This window comes from Fusarium graminearum, chromosome 4, assembly GCF_000240135.3.
Source record: "Fusarium graminearum PH-1 chromosome 4, whole genome shotgun sequence".
NCBI classification, from domain to species: Eukaryota; Fungi; Ascomycota; class Sordariomycetes; order Hypocreales; family Nectriaceae; genus Fusarium; species Fusarium graminearum.
Genome location: NC_026477.1, coordinates 487533 through 508078, shown reverse-complemented (window position 1 = coordinate 508078; position 20546 = coordinate 487533). Strand labels below are relative to the sequence as shown.

The window sequence follows — 20546 nt, the reverse complement described above, 5'->3', positions numbered from 1 at the left end:
CGTTGCTCTATCAAGACCTTTAAGGGCCATGACATTTGCGTGACATGCCTCCAGTTTGACGATAATATCCTTGCGACTGGCTCTTACGATACGACCATCAAGATCTGGAATATTGAGACTGGAGAAGTTATGCGCACGCTACGAGGCCACACATCAGCAGTTCGCACTCTTCAATTCGACGATTCCAAGTTGATCAGTGGAAGTTTCGATAAGACCATCAAAGTGTGGAACTGGCAGACGGGAGAGTGCTTGAATACACTTCAATGCCATAATGAGGGTGTGCTGTCAATCCACTACGATGGCTGTACCGTGGCATCAGGCTCCATCGATAAGACAATCAAGGTGTCCAGCTTCAAGACCAAAGAAACATTTTGTCTCCGAGGCCATACCGACTGGGTTAACCATGTACGCATGGACTCACCCTCTCGTGTTGTCTTTTCTGCATCCGATGATCTCTCGGTCAAGCTCTGGGATATCGAGACCAGGCAATGCATCAAGACATTCCTTGGTCATGTTGGCCAGGTCCAGCAAGTTCTTTTGATGCCTGCAGATTTTGAGCCCGATGAGGTGCCCAGCTTGGACAACACCGACACTGTCTCAGTATCCAGTGGCCGAAGCAACACTCCTCCTGCAGAGCCCTCGGAACAAACTGTGGATGCCCGAGCGTCATATGGCTCGGGTTTCACCTCCGATCCCGACCGACCCCTTCCCCCACGCTATATGCTCACTGGCGGACTTGACAACACTGTTCGCCTGTGGGACACTGTTAATGGCAAGTGTATCCGCAGTATGTTTGGCCACGTGGAGGGCATTTGGGGCCTTGTTGGTGATACTCTCCGAGTTGTCACTGGCGCTAATGACTCCATGACCAAGATCTGGGAGCCTCGTTCTGGAAAATGTGAGCGCAGCTTCACTGGCCACGCTGGTCCCGTCACTTGTGTTGGTCTTAGCGACAGCCGTATGGCAAGTGGTAGCGAAGATGGCGAGGTCCGCATATACAGCTTTGAGGGCGAGCGTGTTGAAGAACGCGGCACCCCTTCATGAACACAAACCATGGACATGTAGTCCAACGATGACGAACTGCTTTTTTCAAAATATTTACCATGTCTCAAGATACCAAACAGCGTTGGCATATGAAGAACATGTGTCATTGTTTTCATTTTCTCCTTGTACCGGTTTTAATTCTCAACATTTAAAATCGCGGGGGTCTTAAATTGCGACTACGAGTCGCCTTTTACGAATTTATTGCATTCAAGGGTGTTGGGGGAACAAACAAGTCCTTGCTGAGATAAGGGTCTTTGGAGTTATATGGGATGGTTTACTGGATGGCGCTTGGGATGGACCAACATACATTTAAAAGCGACAGAATGAATTGGTTGGATGAGTTGATGTCGAAATTTTCTTTCGATTAAATAAAACAAAAATATATTATCCAAATTGTCACTCGCTGCCTTCGTCATGTGAAATCTGGGTAGAGTCAAGAGCCCCGCTCGCCCGAATACATTGCAACAATAAATTGCGGCATTGTCTGTATGCTTAGGGGGCTATGGTGCTCAAGATACCGTAAGCATCGTCTGCAGCTCCTTTGTATGTGATTCTCCTTTACTACACTCAGATATTGATGGTTGGGGTCAAGAAATGAATGAGTGCATCGTTGGTTTTGATGCTAGATCGTGAGATGATGTTCATTGCCTCACAAGATACAGCATCACCGCTGATTAGAATTCTGATGCTAGCCAATGACTAATAATGTAAACAGATTCATCAAGGAGCTGATATTGTCTCCCCAAAACTACATGTATAGGCCTAGCTAATGTAAACTCCCCCCGACTAATTGTTCATGAAACTCCCCCTCTCTGTTTGTAAAGATGAGTGCATCTCCCCGAAATCTTTGATCGTCCAACGCGTCTAGCCGTTTGATTTCCCGCCCTCGATCATTCTCTTTCTCTTTGACCCTTCTCCGCTGGTGCTAGTGAGGTGTGTGATGCAGTGTAAACTGCAAACAACGTTCAATGCATCATTTCACTCAAAGGCACTGAACAAACTACAATGATTGATTCTCTCAGGGGCATTTCAGATCATAAAAGAGGTTTTATAGCATAGTCTCTTCCTCTGCAGCAGAGTCTTTTCTTCCTTTTGGTATACTTCCTAGCATTGCGCTGTGAGTTTTCACTCTTCAACACTCTAGAGTTACAAAAGTTGACGATATCTTTTTACCAGGATATTCAATTCATCATGTGCAAGCCGGTGCGCTACGTTTATCCTCGCTGCGGTCATCCCATCATCCAAGACAAATATGTCTGGTCCGTCGAGCGCTGCCCCTTTGCGCAGTGCACCAACAGGGATTGCTGGATTTCCAATAATATTCGCAAGGATCTGATCGAGGACACATCATGGCCTTTTGACAATCTCACCGAGCCTTGTCCCTTGTTCCATGAGCGGGATGATTCCGAGACTGCTACTCTGGCTGCTTCCTCTAGCGATGGCGATCGAACCTCTAGCTATGAAACGTGCGACCAAGGCTATTCGACAGGCGATCAAGACTCTTCCTGCTACGAGACATGCCTCGAATTCATTCTTTCTGAGCGCTCTACACCGCAGCCTGAGGAGATGAATGAGGAGGAATTGGATCGCATGATTACGGATATTCTTTTTCAGGAGGGATTGCCTACTAAAACGAGCGGCGAAGTCCCCGGCGAGGAAGTTCTATACACGAACGAGGACATCTTTCAATTCGACGAAGACTCTCTTCCCTCAGTCGACCAGTTTCTCCTAGACGAAGATGAACCGCATTACTTCGATACAGGCCTCCCACAGGAAATGCCCTTCACAAACGATCAACTCACCTACTACAACAATGTCGTTTATCAGACAGGTGGCGAGCTCCCCTTTGCTAGCATAGATGATCAAATCGAATGGGAGCAAGTTCGGGCTGTGGAAGAGCCCCTTGAGCAGAACGTTTTTGGACAGGATTTGGACATGGAATGGCGCTTCGACGAATGGTTCTAATTGAAACGAATTGGGTTATTGGCGAAATGGATATTGGGATGGGAACATGGGCACTATAGGCGAATTGGTTATAATGATAATGATAATGGGTTTGGGTTTTGGGTCGGGGACATTGGCAGGCGTTGGAGGGAATCTTAATTTCTAATTACTTTGGTGGCGAATTGACTTTTGGGTTATAATTCGTGCTTTGTGTTTATACTTGGGCTCTATATCATTCATCACATTGCTGACTTCAATCGAGGACAGACTCGAGTCGTGAATACATGTCCACTTAACACACAACATCAAACGCCTCACAACTTCGAACGCTTCCTCTTTAAATGGATTTCAATTAGGGCTAGCAATCATAAAAATACACAACAGCCGGTCATCAATAACAAATGAGATCCAATCCCAATCAAACACACCAACATCCTTTGCGTGTCCTGCACCTTTTTACAACTTCTTCGATTCAGTCTTATAAGCTTTCCTCCGCGTCATCCATGGCATTAAACGATCGTCATTTCATATAGGGTATCGCCCGAAAGAATATTCCTCCCAGTCGATTCTGCTTATAGCTCATCCTTGCGCTGGAAGTTCTCCTTGACGGCTTCGGTAGCACCGCTAGCAACGCTGCCAACACGGTCGCCAACAGATGAGGCAGCTTGGTTGGCTTGGCTCCTGAGGCTTTCGGCGTTGGCAGCAGCGGTAGCGTAAGCTGCTTGGAATCGAGACAGAACGCTATCAGTGAAAGAGGGCTCCTTGCCGCTGATGAGCTCAGAGACAAGACCGCTCACTGCTTCGTACTGCTTCATGGCCTCGGCAGAGGCAGTGATGGCTGATGCTGCAGCGGCTTCAGAGGCAACGGAGGCCTTGTCAGCAGCAGCGTCAGTGGCCTTGGAGGCGTAGGAGCCAGCATCACCCCAGACGTGCTCGTACCAAGCAATTTGTGTTGGCTCACCGTAGACCTGGCCGCTGATTTGCTCAATAACGCTGTTCCAAGAGTCACCAATAGCCAGGCCAGCGCTGGAGATTTGCTCATTGGCGGCATCGACGACGGAAGAAACAGTGTCATCCACAGCCTGGACTACAGACTTGACAGTGTCATCAGCAGCCGAGTAGACAGATCCAGCCGCATCGGCAGCAGCTTGAGCAGCTGAAGCAGCCGACTCACGAGCCACAGAAGCAGCAGAAGAGGCAGATCCAACAAGATCGGTGGGAGTGGGGGTGGCGTCAAGGGAAGAGAGAGCAGACGATGCACCAGCCAGGAAGCTAGAGTATCGGTCCTGGGCCATACCAAGGCCAGCGTAGTAGTTGAGCTTGGCCTGCTCGTAGTACTTCTCAGGGGCCGAGGAAGGAGTGGGTGTAGCAAGTCCTGCGACGATGAGAGCACTCTGATACTGGACCTCAGCCCAAAGACGGCCTTCATTCAGTCTCTGGGACGCAATAGACTCAATGCGCTCCCAGTCGAGCCAGGTGGGGACGGTAGTGGTGGCAGGCATTTGCGCAGCAGCGGTTGTAGCAGCAGACTTGGCCTTGTTCAATTGGTCGCCGGCAGCGGAGACTGCGCGATCGTAAGAGCCAGAGACAGAAGACAGGAGCTGCTCATGAACTGGCTTGGGGGTTCCGTAAATCTGAGCAGACACAACAGAGAGGGCGCTCGAATACTGCTCCGAGGCACGAGACACGGCGTTCGAATACACGGACTGGGCAGCGTCGGTGGCGCTGGCGATCGCATCCGTATCGACGTAATCATCGAGAACAATCTGTCGGTGAGGAACCTCCTGAGCTGCGGCGCCGAGGAAAGCAGGCTTGACATGCTCATACTGGTCAGACAGAGGGGTCTCGTCGCGGTGCATCACAGGGTCCTCCTCAATCTCGACGAGTGGCTCCTTGCCATCAGCCGCAAGGGGCTCTTCACTACCATTGCTGACTATCGAAAAGGGGTCACCGATAAGCGCTTCAGATGCTTCCGAGGCAAGGGGGTTCGACATACTGCTGTCTTCAGACTCTGGGACACTGGTGGCTGAATCAATCACTTCGGAGAGTTCGCTTGAAGCTTCTTCGCTGACGGCGGTAGCGGATTCGGATAATGTTGAAGATAGCGACTCAACGGTCTCTGAGGCTTTTTGGGCGACACTGGAGGCGTCGCTGGCGACGGATTCTGCGCTGTTTGATACGGCCTCGGTAGCCTTCTCGATAACGTTAGGTTCGTCGACAATGGACGAGGCGCTTGAGCTAGCAGCTTCGGCAACTTGGGAGGCCTCCTCCACGACGGGCTCAGCATTGACCGATCCCCAGAAGGATTCCCAGCTTTCCTCTTCGACCTCTTCGACCTCGGGGGTAGCTTCTTCTACAACTTCCGAGAGGCTGGAAGCTGCGCTGTCTTCCTGAGCAGGGGTCTTTTCGTCAGCTTCCTTTACTGCAATAGCTTGCTCAGCAGCAAGCTTCATGGCATCGCTATCAAAGTTGTCTGATGTGTCCCCGGCAGTGACCTTCCAGCGAGCAACCTCCTTAAGCCGAGCCAATTCCTTGGCAGCGACAGAGGCAATCTCCATGCCCTCATCTTCGACTCGTGCGGCGGCATCCTGAGCCTCGAGAAGACCAGGGTGGGTGACAACCAATTGCTTGAGCTGCTCGGTCCACTCATTGAGGGTGGCCTTGAGCTCATGGTACTTGGCCCAGTCCTTGTAGGTGATTCCGTCAGTCCATGCCCACCTCATACCGATCTGCTGCAGGGCGAGGTTTCTAGTCTCGTCGAGCACTTGGAAGTGAACATCGGCAACGGTGACAACAGTTTCCTGGAGCTCCTGGTCATATGTTTGGCGCCATTGTCGGATAGCCTGTGCCTTTTGCTTGATGGTCTTACCGGAAGCTCGCACAGCGGAAACGATTTCGGCATCTGCATCATCTCCCTTGGATCCGGCGAGAGCTGAGATCTTGCTTCGCAGACCCTTGAGTTCCTTATCAATTGTGGCCTCAAGCTCTTTGAAAAGCTGCTTGCCATTAGTGTTGACCTTTTCCTGAATCACACGCTTGGCAATGTCGCCGACGCGCTCTTCCAGGTCAGTGGCACCCTCATCGGCCTGTGTGGCAAACTTGGTTTGCCAAGTATCCAGGTCCTGAGCCACCATCTCCCTGGCCTTGCGTCGATTCGCGCTCTCGTTTTCGCTGGCAGGAGGGGCCTGCACAGGGTTGATGTACTCCTGAGAAGGCTCAACCACGGATTCGGGGCTCTCTGTGGCAACAGGGGCTTGCGAGGAGGATTTAACAGGCTCGACAGAAGCAACAGATGTGGTGCTCTGGGTAGGCTTTTGGAAGGAAGAAGCGGTTGCTCCGGTCACGTAACTGGATGAGTTAGAACAAGAACCTCAAAAGGCAAGGCGGGATATCTTACCTCGCAGCATAGTTCTCGGCAGACTTAGACTTGTTCTTGTAACGTCCCAAGCGCTCACCAATGCGGACGAGTTGTGGCTCAACACTCTGAGCATAGACTGATCGAATGTGGGGCCAGACGTTGCTGTCGAGGAAAGTATAGGTCTTGTTGTAGGTCCAGTAAGCGGTAGGAAGCGCAGTGGTCTTGGTAAAGTCGGAGGCTACGTCGTAGCCCCGAACAGCGTACGGGTGAACGTAGGCATAGCCTGGCTGCAGATATTCGTAGTAGACTTGTAACCCGTTGGTACGAGCGATGTCGTAGTATGGGCCGAGCTTCTCGCCAGCTTTGTTCACATGGGGTCCGACAGACTGGTCATAATGCGTACGTGCAAGAGTCTGGTACTTGGCGAGCTGCGGCTGTCCGTTCTTCTCCCATTGAGCCAGAGTGTGCACCCGCGCCTTCTCGGCCCAAGGAGCTCCATACTGGACAGCATACGCACGAGTGGGCTGCCAGACCTTGCTCTCAACGGTGTCGTAGTAGGGACGGGCAAGCTCGACGTATGGTGCTGCGTATTGATCGTAGTACGGTTGAACCTGGGGTTGCACAGTGTTCTTGATTTGGAAGTAAGGTTTGCAGATGGATGGAGAGGTCTCGTTACACTCCTCAATTGATGAGGGGCATCGGAAAAGGACAGTGAGGATGGCGGTCCATGTCGCGAGTCTAAGGTAAATGGTCAGCTTGGGTCAAGATAGAAATATTGGTATCTCGATGCGCTGACAGCTGCAAGGATCGTGAAAAGCAGCCAGATAGCAGCAATACAGCGCAATGACGCGCGCAGAACATACCTAGCTACGGCATGGAAAGTCCAGACCAAAATACTTCTTCTCTGCTTGATTGGCCTTCTGCGGCCAGCAATAGGCTTTCCATTGGATTTGCCGTTCATGTGGCCGTTGCCATTCATGATCGAGCCGCCGGACTCGGCCATGATGACGAGCTAACTAGACGCGCACTGCGGAGGATTGATGAAAGACGTTGAGGACGATAGCTGTGGGCAAGCGAACGATGGCAGTAACTCAGCGACAATGTGCGCGAGAAGATGCACCGGAACAAATGTGTCCTCTGAAGTGAACAAATGGCCTTTGATGAGGAACCAGGTCAGTTCGGGGTTATAGAGAAATTTCGGCCTGTGAAAGTTTTGGAGGCTTCGGATTCACTGGCTTGGCTTACCGATGGTGCGCTACGATGTGGTAGTAGCAGGGGTTGTGCGGTGCTAGACTGTCGTAACAGTGCAGTATTAACCAAGCGAAAGAGAAGGAGGTCTTCTGCGACACGCTCGAGACAGAAGCGAGACGGCGAATAAAGCGACCGAAGACAGTATGAAGCTCTTGGCTTTTGATGATGGTCAAGAGAGAATCAAAAATCAAAATAGAGGAGAAAGAGATTGAAGTCGCTGATTGACGTCGTTTACAGCTGCCTTGCCTTGATCTGGAATCAATCCGAGGTTAGTAGGCACTGTTAGACCTAGCACATACATCACTTCTGTCAAGTGGTGTCATCCAGTACGCCATGTCCCTATTACTCCACCAAGTTCAGCCGGCAGCAGATAAGCTGCGCTCAGCCATTTGCATCCTTTACTGCAGCTTCGAAACAGTTTGCATGGTTGCGACGTCATTAAGAACCGTCCAAGCTTGCTTTACCCCGGGCCCTCTTTGATGTCGCAGACAGGACATTTCACCATGATTGGTTCGTCTGGGTCAAGTCAAACATAATACGTCAGGGAGGCTTATGAGAGGAGTCAATAATGGTTCTTTATCGTTGACTAGCTTTGCCAAGAACAAGAAATAGTGTAGACTAAGCTTATATGAGAGGCTTGTCTGGATGTTTTTGACAGCTTCTGGTCTGCTGCAGTGACATACATACTGAATGAGGTAGACAAAAGGTATAGCCGACACCATTCCCATGTGATAGCGTTGCTGTTCATTTGACAACACCCCTAAATAGTAACGCCAGCTACCCTGAATGATTAAATTAGAGAACATTCATTTATTTGATGTGCTAACAAATGGCATTGTCCATACAGAAACACACTTAATCAGTATCTGCATATTTCTGTAAATTAGTATTCAAGCGTTCACAGAATTTAAATAATCTTTGATGGGCACTTCATTGTGAACTACGCAACCAAGTGACGTTATTAGGCCCTGCAGCTAATTTCAACCACGTTTGCACAGCACTTTAAAATAACATCATACCAAAGACATGACCACCGTGGGAACTCTTAGGCTTTCCAGAACTGTGCAAAAAGCTCAAGGTCCATCGAAACAGAAAAGAAACCGCGCAAATTGTACAACTTGGTATTTTCTATTTTCATCTTCTCATGACATCAATCCGGATTGCAGCACGTGAGTAAGGCCTTACAACCACCGGAATATCACTGCCCCGACCCGCATAGAACAAACTAGACATTCCAGGTTGGGTTCACTAACAACTGTGTGGGGTGGCGGCTAGTGGCTCCTCCGATTGCACGGGCAATTATTAACAACCACGTCTCTCAACACTTTGAACTCTACGACTTGAACTCTTGCAACACTTTCGCAATATCCGACGCCTGACGACGGGATAATTAAATGCATACTACGTCCTTAGGTCTCCAAGACGGCTGAACCTTTAGCGCAACCAGTCTATACTTGTACTTCGCTCACCGGTACCGTTGCCCGTTCTGGAGTCTGTCTTGTCTCCATTCAGACCCCTCGGATACTATCCTAGGCTGGCGTATGCTCTTGTCGGCAACCCTCCAACAATAAGCCCCTCGTGGGCGCGATCGATCTCTCCCGATTCGCTTTCGCCGAGTTGTTTTAGACATGGAAGACCCGATCCCAAAGGCCAAGAGCCATACCCGTAACTCGACTCGATCCGACGACTTTCCTCAGCCATCCGATAATGCCCCTGGCATTTGCCGAATATGTCGAGGCGAAGGAACACCAGAGGAACCGTTGTTCTACCCGTGCAAGTGCAGTGGTAGTATCAAATATGTCCATCAAGATTGCTTAATGGAATGGCTCTCGCATTCGCAAAAAAAGTATTGCGAGCTTTGCAAGACATCCTTCCGATTCACCAAGCTATACGCACCCGACATGCCCCAATCGCTTCCTGTGCACATCTTTATTGGACATATGGCAAGATATCTTTTACAGAATGTTCTCGTGTGGCTTCGTGGAGCTATGGCCATTAGTGTATGGCTATGCTGGTTGCCTTACTTTATGAGAACCGTCTGGTCCTTTATGTTCTGGATCAGTGATGAAGGCTTCGGCAACTCTGCGGCGTCTCAAGTCAACGGAACCTTGCCATCCTCTGGAGCTGAAATATCCTCGTCAGTTTTGGATATTGATACATGTCCTTCGAGCCCCTTATTCGCGCCCACAACTACCTCGGCGTCGGCTGCCAAGGCGTTGTTCGACGGTCTATCAGACCAGAACATTAGCGATTTCCTTGTACGGCTCTTCCTGGGGAGCTGGGGGTTTTCTAACAAGTCCGATCGATCCGGTGCATCTCCCGAGTCTGCCAACACCACCGCTTCCGGTATACCGCCAACATTGCTTGGGGAAGTAGCCTTCTTGAACAATCTTACTCGCAATCCCACAATCAATCGAGCAGTTATTTCAATCCTCGAAGGCCAGATAATCACTATTCTAGTCATAGTATGCTTTATTTTGGTCATACTGGTGCGGGATTATGTGGTCCAGCAACAACCCGAGATGCGTGCAGCAGCATTCGCAGTTCCCGAAAACCCTTTGGCGCAACAAGAACCAATGCTAGTTCGACCTGAGGATGTGGAAGATTTACCTGGCCCGGATGAGTCGGACGACGAAACTCTTGATACTGGAGAGCCCACCGCGAGCGCCAACGATGTTGAATTCGCTGTCGAGGTCCAGGCCGAAACACGTCGACGCAGGCGGACAAACTCTGAGCTCGCACTTCCTGAGGGTCTTGCAGCAGCCGGATATTTGGCAGCAGATGCTGGCAACCTGCCCACAGACATCAGTCCCGCTGAGGAACGTGCTAGTGTCTACGACTACCTCCGTATCTATCGCCAAGCCGACGGTGACCATGAAAGAATTCTAGAAATCATTCACGAAGAAGGCCTTGAAAGGAAACTGTCCTACTGGGTTGATGTCACTCAGCGGGCTCTCCGAGAAGGAGACGATACTCCTGGTACCAATGTTCAGCATGGCGCAGAATCTATTCGGGGGCGTGCAGGGAGCTTTGGTTCTACTGCTGCCAGCTCCTCCAGAAAGGATTTCACGCCTGGCTCTGATGAATCTCCCACACCAATGGATGCCCCTGGCGAACAGTCTTCCCCCAAGGGCAAGGAAAGAGAACAGGTGCCATTTCTTCCTGACACGGAATTTGAGACGGTCCCTTTCCTACCCGGATCAAAGTCAACTATTACCCGACCTCGAGCTGTCTCGGATGGCCCTCAGCTGCAGGATTCTGTAAACCCTTTGGCCAATAATAGCTGGTCATTTGCTGGACTACCCCCTACTGTGCCAGACGAGTCGCCATCTGATGAGTACCGCCGTGCCCAATCAATTTTCGCTTCTGAACAGAGCAAAAAATCGGTCCATGATACTGCGGACGAAGCTGGCCCTTCTAACCGACCTGATGTCCCACACAATGAGCAAGACAATGTTCACCGGGCTGAACCGCCGGATTCGCTTCCATCGGACCCGCAAAGACCCCAACAAGCCGACACTGACCCAGCAGCCGAAGAAGACCGACCTGCTGGCTTGGTCAACAGAGTGACAGATTTCATGTGGGGTGATCTGGACGAAGCTCAACAAGAAAGGCAACGTGCACTGGCGGCTGAGGCTGTGGCTGCGGCTGGCCATATCGCCCAACTTGACGACACTGATGGCTGGGAAACTGAGCTTGAAGATCTTCACCCCGAAGCCCCACCTCCTGAGCTTGGTGTAGCTGAGAATCCCGAAGACCCTGAGGATATGGGTGACGCCCCCGGCGCAGGACTTGACCAAGAAGCCATGGAAGACCTCGAAGATTTCGAAGGCGTAATGGAGCTCATTGGTATGCGCGGTCCTGTCGCAGGCCTCTTCCAGAATGCCATCTTCTGTGCGGTCCTCGTCTCTGTCACCATCTTTGCTTGCATTTTTGTCCCCTACAATTTCGGACGTGTCAGTGTCTGGATCCTCGCCAACCCTATGCGCCTTGTCCGCTTGGTATTCGAGTTCTCAAAGCTCTTGCAAGATGCAGCTGTCATGGCAGTTGGATTTGGTCTGTGGGTTGTCATCAACCTCATCGATATGTTTACCGGTTTAATTGGAGGTTTTATTGGCGCCCAAGTCCTGTTGGCGAGAAAGGCTTCCTGGTCCCTCTGGACCAACGCTGGTTCACGGGTTCTGGACTACACTTTTATGGATATTCCCATGTCTGCTGCAGAGATGCAAAACTTTTCTGCGATTAGCCACAGTGCACTCATCTCTGTCAAGGGCAACATCGGCGCCCTCTTCACGATTGTGACCAAATCCGTGGGTTTCATCCTTGGCGGCCACTTCTTGAATAGCGACTTGTCCATTGAGTCCGCTACCTTGGCAGCCGATATGGCCTGGGCCAAGCTGGTTGATATTTCGTCTGCACTACTGAAGCCAAATTCATGGGTTATCAATCTCAGTGAGTCCGAAGGGTCTCTCCCTATCAACCCCGAGCTGGCCCATTGGTCTGGACTGGACCGATTCTGGGCCATTTCAGCAGGCTACGCAACATTGTTTTTCGCTGGTGCACTTTATCTCAGACGTGGAAGCCCATTCTCCCGAGGACACATCCTGCAAGCTTGGGAAGCTGGTATCATCGATACTTTACATCAAGCGAGTGGTATTATGAAAGTCATCATGATTATTAGTATTGAAATGCTTGTCTTTCCACTTTACTGTGGACTTCTCCTAGATGGCGCTCTGCTCCCCCTGTTTGAGAACACAACATTCAAGTCACGTCTCCTTTTCACCTACAACTATCCTCTTACTTCGGTCTTTGTTCACTGGTTCGTTGGTACTGGATACATGTTCCATTTCGCGCTCTTTGTGTCTATGTGTCGCAAAATTATGCGCCAAGGTGTTCTCTGTGAGTTTCTTCCAGCCCTTGACGAAGTCTTTGACTAACATGAACAGATTTCATTCGCGATCCAGATGATCCCGAGTTCCACCCCGTACGCGATGTTCTTGAGAGAAACCTAACCACTCAACTTAGGAAGATTCTCTTCTCGGCCTTTGTATACGGTGCTTTGGTCATCGTTTGTTTGGGAGGCGTTGTGTGGGGTCTCTCATGGACGGTCCCTGGAGTCCTCCCAGTTCACTACTCGTCTAATGAACCAGTGCTCGAGTTTCCAGTGGATCTTTTGTTTTACAACTTCCTCATGCCGCTTGCTGTTAACTTCTTCAAACCAGGCGACGGACTTCACGCTATGTACACGTGGTGGTTCAGAACCTGCGCCAGAGGATTGCGACTCACTTATTTCCTCTTTGGCGAGAGAAAGATTGACGAAGAAGGAAGCCTGCAGCTTGGAAACACCCATGAACACCAAGAGCCCCCCTGGTACAAGACCTTGTTCTTAGAGTTGAATGCTAGATACCATGTCGTGCCCAAGACCTGGACCGACTTTTTCGATGGCGGCGATGCCAAGCCCAGGACGCCTCTTAATAACAGCGAAATTCGGTCGCTTACTCGCCACAAAAACCACCTGAAGGAGGCAAACCAACTGGTTGAGAGCGGACATTTCGTTCGGGCACCTGCCTCGGATCGAGTTAAAATTCCAAAGGGCAAAAAGGTTTTCCTTGAAGTCGACGAACATGGTCGAAGAAGCGACGGGCAGGACGATGCCGATCTTTACGCCAGCAATCAGTACCAGATGGTATATGTTCCACCAAACTTCCGGGCGAGAATATTCCTTTTCATATTTTTTATCTGGATCTTTGCGGCAGTCACAGGCGTTGGCTTTACCATCATCCCACTGGTGTTTGGCCGACGAATGTTCAAGTTGTTGATTCCGCAACACATCCGAACGAACGACATTTACGCATTCAGCATTGGCGTTTATCTATTGGGAACTGCAGCCTATTTGGTCTTCCATCTTCGCAGTGTTTGGACAAAGATCCAAGATGGGTTCTCGGCTGTCCGTGCGTCCCTCACTGCTGGGAATCTTGAGCGCCGGACTGCTGCGGTTTTGTTACAAGGAGTTAACCTGGTATATGCCTACTTTTTCCTATACATTGTTTTCCCGCTCCTGGTCTCGGGACTTATGGAGTTATATCTTGTGCTCCCTTTGCACACCTACATGCACCCCCCTACTGCAGAATCCGTTCAGGCATCAAGAGCGGGAGGCCCTGAAGCAAGTCGCCATACGGTCCGCGTCATTCAAGCCTGGACACTTGGCTTGCTGTACTTGAAGCTCGGGGCTCGAATGGTTACAGCCATGTTCCCGGATACTCGTCTTGCTCTTGCTGTTCGAACAGTAACTCGAGGCTGGTGGATGCGCCCCGACACTAGCATCTTGACCCGAGCTTTCGTCCTCCCTGGCCTGGCGATTGCCGGGGCTGCCATCTTTGGACCACCAGCAATTGCTGGTGTTTTTATCAAGTACAACGTGATCCAGGGCGTCCAGCCTGGAGAGAATGAACTGGTAGAGGCCGCACGACTTGCAATTATATACCGACATTCTTACCCAGCTGTAGCGCTGTTTGCGCTGCTAATTAAGAACACGATTGGGTTGGTCAAGGTGTTTAACGGCTGGACCGCTCGCATCCGCGATGAGGCCTACCTCATTGGGGAAAGGCTGCATAATTTTGGTGCCGCTGCTGCAGGAGCGGGAAGGGTCAGAGGTGCATGGAGAGCGGGAGGGGCAAGACTATGAAGCGAATATGAAGATTGGAGGATATAATAGACATCCATTAGAGATTATCTGGTGTTTTAGCGTTGGTTGTTTAATCCATCATCATTATTAGAGCGCACGAGAGTAGGGACGGCATATGTCACTGTGCATTTGGAATGAAGCCACAAACATGCTACCCTGCACGAGAGTGGGTATCGTGACTTGAGACAAGACACATCAAAGTATTGATTCGTTCAGATGACCTTTTGTATGCTGTTGTGTATTGGGAAAATGCGTCTTTTTATTTGTATTACCCTGATCCCGGCCTGTCATTTTGGTATCAGGGAAAGCGGTGAATATGTGTGCATCATATGGATCAATGCTAGCATCTATAGATAGCCCTCTTATGAAACCCGGGTCTTAGACAGATGGCAGATCCCTGTCAATCTCACAAAAGGACAATGCGTGACCCCCAGAGTGATGCACATAATAAAGTGAAAATTAAGTGAGAAATATCGATGTACTGCAAGACATGGATCTACTAGTCTAGAACACCTGGGTCTGATGCCAACGCATACATAGAGGTCAAGTCAGGCACAAAGAGTCATCTTAGAGTCACGTGTATGCATCTGTGACACTTGATTGCTGTCCAATAGTGGGGTCCTGAGAGGAACGAAAACGCTCTTGTTGCCCATGGTTGCCAGCTACCATGCCTATATAGGCATAGTGCATGATGCTGGCGTAAGGAGAATGGGGGGGCTGGTTGGTCTGTGTCTGTGTCTGTGAGGTGTCGCATCAACAGAGAACGAGGGTCACAGGCTAAACATTCAACATTCAACAACCTTTGACAACCCGCCGCGCGACGTTTCCTATCCATGGAACTTCCGCTCTCCAGCGGCCGCGACTACTAACCGACAAACAGCAGATTTCAGATTTCCAGCACTCGCCGTACTTTGGTTTAGACTCGACGTGAATACGGTTGCGACTCGGGCTCATTCACATTCAGGGCACTCTGTTTCCTCTGCTCAACGCTGGGTCCTTGAGAATCGGTGAGCAACATCTGCCCGCCACCTCGCCCAGGAACAGGGCGACTGACTATGGCGACAGTTGCGCAGTGACACCATCAAATCACTCAACGAATCCACCGACGACTTTTATCATTGTATTTCGTATTATCGCCTGCGCCACCTTTCATCCCGTCCCCGATATTTCTTCGACAACGATCATTACCTCCTTTTCGGCTGTGTCAATGCGATAAACCTCAACAACCACCACAACCGTATACCCCATATCTACCACCCAGCATGGCTTCCGAGCCTCCATCGTCTCCGCCAGGCGCTGGGGCCACCCTTGAGGATACCCTTGGATGGTACAAGTCGCAATATGAACAACTAGAGTCCGAACTCGCCGAATTCAGAGATTCCAGCAGAGAACTAGAGCAGGAGCTAGAAAAGGATATCGAGCGAGCAGAGAAGCAGGAGCGTCATCACCAAGAAAAAGCCGAGACTTTGGGATTTGAAGTGGAAGAGTGGAAGGTATGTCACCCATTCACAGCCTGAAGATAAATATGGTTTGCTGGGGCACTTGGCTGACTCTACCGCTTTGTTTTACACAGAGGAAATACAGGGAATCAAAGACCGAGGCTAGCGCATCCCAAAATGCGCTCGAGAAAGAAATCACAACCCTTCGAGACACCAACCGAACTTTGCAATTGAAGCTGAGGGATATCGAGGTTGCCAACGATGATTTTGAGCGACAGGCGCGCAACACCACGTCATCCTTGGAGGACATGGAATCCAAGTACAACCAGGCGATCGAGAGGGCGGTGATGATGGAGGAGGAGATTAAGATCGGTGAGCAGGAACGCGAACAGCTACGTATCGAGTCGCAGCGACTGCGTGAGGAACTCGGAGACCTCAAGATCGAAGCCGAGCTTCTCCAGGACAAGTTCAAGAAGCAGGAGTCCAGACATTTGTCCACCATCTCGACCGATCTTTCGGTTCTTGCGTCACCAACTTTTGACGGCCATCCTGCCTCTCCCGGTTCTACCGCCAGCTCTCCTCTCATCACAACACCTACCGACTCCAAGTCGATGACTGAGGACGGCGATACTCTTTCCGAACTACCCGATCCACCTTCGCCTCCCATGTCTGATGTTTCTGCGCCTCTTCCCAAGGTGGCAGCTTCAAGACCTTCGGCCCACCGCAGGACTGTTAGTCGCTCTCGTCTGCCTTCAACCGATATCAGCACCACACCTCTGCCTCGTTCCAAGCCTCCTACTGCGACGACCCGCGCACCTGGCAGCCGCATCTCGACCGGCGGCACGACCACAATGCGCACTCCTGCCCAGCGAGCCGTGGGACCTCGCTCTGCTTCGAACAAGCTTCCCACCTCGAACTCGCTTACCCATATCCGAACCCTCACAGCACAGATGCAGCGACTCGAAGCTCGCGTGCACTCAGTACGATCTAAGCTTCCCGGACCGACTCGCACGCCGCCTCGAGCTTCACCCAGGACCAACGTATATAGTGCCACCAACATGCCTGCCTCGATTACGATTAGATCTCGTAAGCGAACTAGTGGTTCTGCTGCATCTTCGGTAACAGGCGACGATCCTACACCTACCAATATTCCAACATCAACGCCCAAGGGTAGCCATGTGCCCCGACTTAGCACGTCCGGAGTCAGCCGCCTATCGTTTGGACCATTGCCGAACCGTGGAGGCCCTGATGAGATCAGCAGGCCAAGCTCACGAGCTAGTACCTCGTATGCTACCTCATACGCTCGACCACCCTCACGAGCCGCTGGCGAGGGAATTCCACGACCAATTTCACGAGCATCACTTACAGGTGTACGAACACCCATGGGCCGATCTCGTTCCTCTATGGGATTCCACGGTCACTCGGCCAGCATCAGCAGCCATCTTGACCTAGAGGAACAGGACGAGGGCGAATTCCGAACACCAAGCCGCCGCGGTACATACTCAAGCCAAGGCGGCGAAGTCAGTGGTAGTGGTATTCCCATGCCAGCAACCCGTCGACGAAGCGGTAGCCGACGGATCAGCGCCAGCACAATGAGATCCAGCGTCTCTGGACCTCCGAGAAAACAACTGAGCGATCTGGGAGAGACGTACTAAGCAGTCAGTCCATATACAGATCTGCAAGTCCTCCAGGTCGCTCATGTTTATTGTTTTATTTTACTTTTACAGCGGTTCGAGCGGTTCACACAAATTGGTCGCATTTTACCCTCACATTTGATATCCGTTTCTGCAAAGCATATGGGTTGGACGGTTCGGCATGGTTTTACGGCTGGCGCTTCAAGACGGCGAAGACGGTGTTGACGATGGTTACGGAATTCCGATTCTTGCTCTCTGGCAGACTCTTGTTGCTAATACTTCTGCTTCTTTGGGTACATGGGATTTCGGCACCGGGGTTTACGGAAGTTATGAAGACACGGATGGCATTTATCATTTATTATTTTTCTTTGTTTTACTAGAATGGAAAGGATGAGAAGGACAGGCCTGGCCAGGTGTATATCCGGATCCCATCACATACAAGCTACACCGGCTGGGCCTGCAGAGACGGGGGTGTACCGCTCCGAAAGCGAGTCATCGACCGGGCAGATTTGCTTGGATGGTCTCTTTTTTCTAAAAACGGCTTGCCAAAAAGGAGCGGGTAATACTGGGGAAGAAATCGATGCGAGGCTACACTTTCTTACTGAAGTAAGATCGCTCGCGGGGTGAGAGCGGACATCAGTGGGGAGTCGTACGATGTCTGGCAAGGCTGAAGCAACGGCCCGCGGGCTAGCTCTAGAGGCCCTGGACTATTATATTTTGAAATACTTATTTCCTTTGTTTAAGACGGAGAGAGAGGTGTAGACACAGATTGGGGAGGCGTACAATACACATACATAGCTAGTTTACTGTACAGTGGTATCTTAACTTGGCTCGAGATCTGTGAAAGATGAAGCTCAGACTGGGTACGCCCAACACATACTTCAAATTCATGCGGTTTAAACTATGATGTGAAATGTATTTTGTTTTCGCAAGAGATTTAGGTTTGTTTGTGCGGTTGTAAACTTATTAATTTACTATTTCTAGACTGAATTGACATCTCTGAGATGCGGTTGAGAGGATAGAAGACGTTGAGCCGAGATAAGTCGGTAGGAGTAACGGATGCAACCTTGACTGGCCGCTGGAAGCATAAGAGACAAAATTATTAGGTTGGCTTATGCTACTTAGACCCAGCTTCTTAGACTACTTATTTTCATACCTTCAGACTTGGGAGGCTAACGTTTCTGCTGCCAGTATCTATCTAGAATGAGATACCAAACTACACGGCTTTAACCGACTCAACATAATGTGTGTGTGTCTCAAAAGCAAGGATGTACACTATCGCCGAGCTTCGGCTCCGCCTATCCATCCGATTCCCTACTACCAAAGATCTGGGATCCAAACCAATGCCGGGAGAGCAAAAACAATGTTGGGGATTCGGTCGACGCCCGCGGACTGCGAGGCTGCGGCTCTGAGATTGAGGATCAAATGGAAGGGAAGAAAAAGAAAGAAAAAAAGGAACCCCGAAAAACAAGGGGAGTTGTTTAATTGGACAGTGACAAGACTGGGATTGGGGAACTCAACAATTGGGGAGGAGGTCCTTTTTTTTTCTCGTCGAGGGGGGTGGGATAATTAAGGTAGAACGCTAGTGGGATGTGGGGGGTTTTTGGTTGTCGATATCGAAGATTCTTGGTGTTGTTGAATCTGAAATGCTGTATCTTTATCTTGCGTGGAATGAATGAGGTCTTTTGTTTCGTATGAGAGATTTCATAGATGGCAGTTAGTATGTACAGTGGTGTTGATCTACGTAAGCTTCAAATGCTGGGTAGGAGACGTCTGCTTCTGGAGATGAGATGCCAAGACAGGGATGCTTGGGCAGGGGAAGTGGAGGTTAGGCTGAAGCTGTCTTGGGTTTAGATGAGGCTCAAGGACATTTGACAGACTAAGAGCGAAGTATCCATCTCATTGTACCTGGACTTGAACGTTGAAATCATGGCTTCAAAACAGTAACAATGTTGTTGCACAGGAAGATTAAGCTGCAATTGATCACTCACATTTAGTCAGTTCTTCAAACTTTCTAACAACCCCTTGTCCCTGAGCCGTGCTCTCGATCTCGCTCCCGCTCGGTAAAAGCTCAGGTCAACGGTACCGGATCACAGGAAGTGTCACGTCAAGCAAAGACGTCACCGCAAAGCGTTGGAGTCTGGCCGTCTCAACGCCGTCATGAGATATCCCTAACCCCTGACTGGTTCCCAACATGCGGCTTGCGTCTGTGGCTTTTGAGTCCTTTTTGGAGACTGATAGGTGATAACGGGTAGGGGTGTGTATGTACATGAGATTAGGGAGATTCAGCCTTGGGGAGTGGGATACAAGGCTGATGATATGAGGACACCAAGGGATCAAGTCTTGGGGTTTGGGAAGTAGGGGCTAACTTAAGTAATATGAGCTAATCTGGTGTTGACATAACCCTGATCTCAAGTCAGCAACTGTCATGTATGTACATATAGTATGTGGTAAGCTGGAGGTCGGGTTCCGAACGTAAGCCACGGTGATACACATCTGGCGATACACCATGATAAGAGAGTCTGTCCGGTACATAACTTCACTGTATCCAATTGAACAATTGGGGAATTAGCTGATGGATTTCATCATTGCATCACCGGATATTTAAACAAATGACCTTTGTAGTCATTATCTCATCTTACGAGAAGAGTACTGCTTACTCTTCATTACGAAGAAGCCTTTCGATGAAAAAACTCAGTTGTCATGATGAGATCCCTTCTCCAATGATAGTATCAAGAATGATATCACCCGGCTTCCGAAGCGGTTTCCGGCGTATTGTTCGGTCTCCGTATGAAACTGCCTTTCTCAACCAACCCCAAGTTTGAAGCACAACTAGCTAAAGCGTCATTAATTACCCATACCCCATCAATCAATACCCTGAAGTCGCGCCATGGCTTTATTGGGAATGAATGAGTTGACCTCTACTGTACTGGGCTGTCATGATGGATGTTGTGTGTGGTTGTTTACGGCCCCACCTTCACCCGCAGCAAAAAATGCCGGCCCCTCAACCTCTCAGCCTCTTCAGGGTCTATTTGGGTGCCCCTCCACTGTATTTCGGGTCTTGACAAACCCGACTCAAAAGAAAAGGACCTCAACTCCACTGTCTTGGACTGTACTGTACAACGATACAGTATGTAGTACATAATGGACTAGATATTCCATTGGGGAATAGTGATTGCTCGTCTCATTTC

General features: G+C 50.2%; 5 protein-coding genes across 5 annotated transcripts in view; 4 read left to right on the top strand and 1 right to left on the bottom strand.

The window, feature by feature from the left end:
* FGSG_12943 (sulfur controller 2) overlaps positions 1 to 1044 on the top strand; it is a gene marked incomplete at both ends in the record, with an annotated part of 2021 nt that extends 977 nt beyond the window's left edge. The window contains one exon of the mRNA XM_011327899.1: positions 198 to 1044. Coding sequence (XP_011326201.1) covers positions 198 to 1044 — 847 coding nt within the window. The remainder of the gene's footprint in view (positions 1 to 197) is intronic.
* A 1191-nt stretch (positions 1045 to 2235) lies between these two features.
* On the top strand, positions 2236 to 3009 carry FGSG_06584 (uncharacterized protein; the record flags this gene model as incomplete). Its single annotated transcript, XM_011327898.1, has 1 exon — positions 2236 to 3009. The coding sequence occupies one exon, from the start codon at positions 2236 to 2238 to the stop codon at positions 3007 to 3009; it is 774 nt and encodes a 257-aa protein (XP_011326200.1).
* Positions 3010 to 3321: 312 nt separating this feature from the next.
* Positions 3322 to 7349, bottom strand: FGSG_06583 (uncharacterized protein; the record flags this gene model as incomplete). The annotated part of the gene is made up of 3 exons (XM_011327897.1): positions 3322 to 6336; positions 6386 to 7084; positions 7210 to 7349. 3 exons carry the CDS (start codon positions 7347 to 7349, stop codon positions 3561 to 3563), a joined length of 3615 nt encoding a protein of 1204 aa, XP_011326199.1. The 3' UTR covers positions 3322 to 3560.
* Positions 7350 to 9225: 1876 nt separating this feature from the next.
* Positions 9226 to 14282, top strand: FGSG_06582 (uncharacterized protein; the record flags this gene model as incomplete). Its single annotated transcript, XM_011327896.1, has 3 exons — positions 9226 to 11446; positions 11645 to 12496; positions 12544 to 14282. The coding sequence occupies 3 exons, from the start codon at positions 9226 to 9228 to the stop codon at positions 14280 to 14282; spliced, it is 4812 nt and encodes a 1603-aa protein (XP_011326198.1).
* Positions 14283 to 15544: 1262 nt separating this feature from the next.
* On the top strand, positions 15545 to 17376 carry FGSG_06581 (uncharacterized protein; the record flags this gene model as incomplete). Its single annotated transcript, XM_011327895.1, has 2 exons — positions 15545 to 15775; positions 15856 to 17376. 2 exons carry the CDS (start codon positions 15545 to 15547, stop codon positions 17374 to 17376), a joined length of 1752 nt encoding a protein of 583 aa, XP_011326197.1.
* Between the last annotated feature and the right edge of the window lie 3170 nt (positions 17377 to 20546).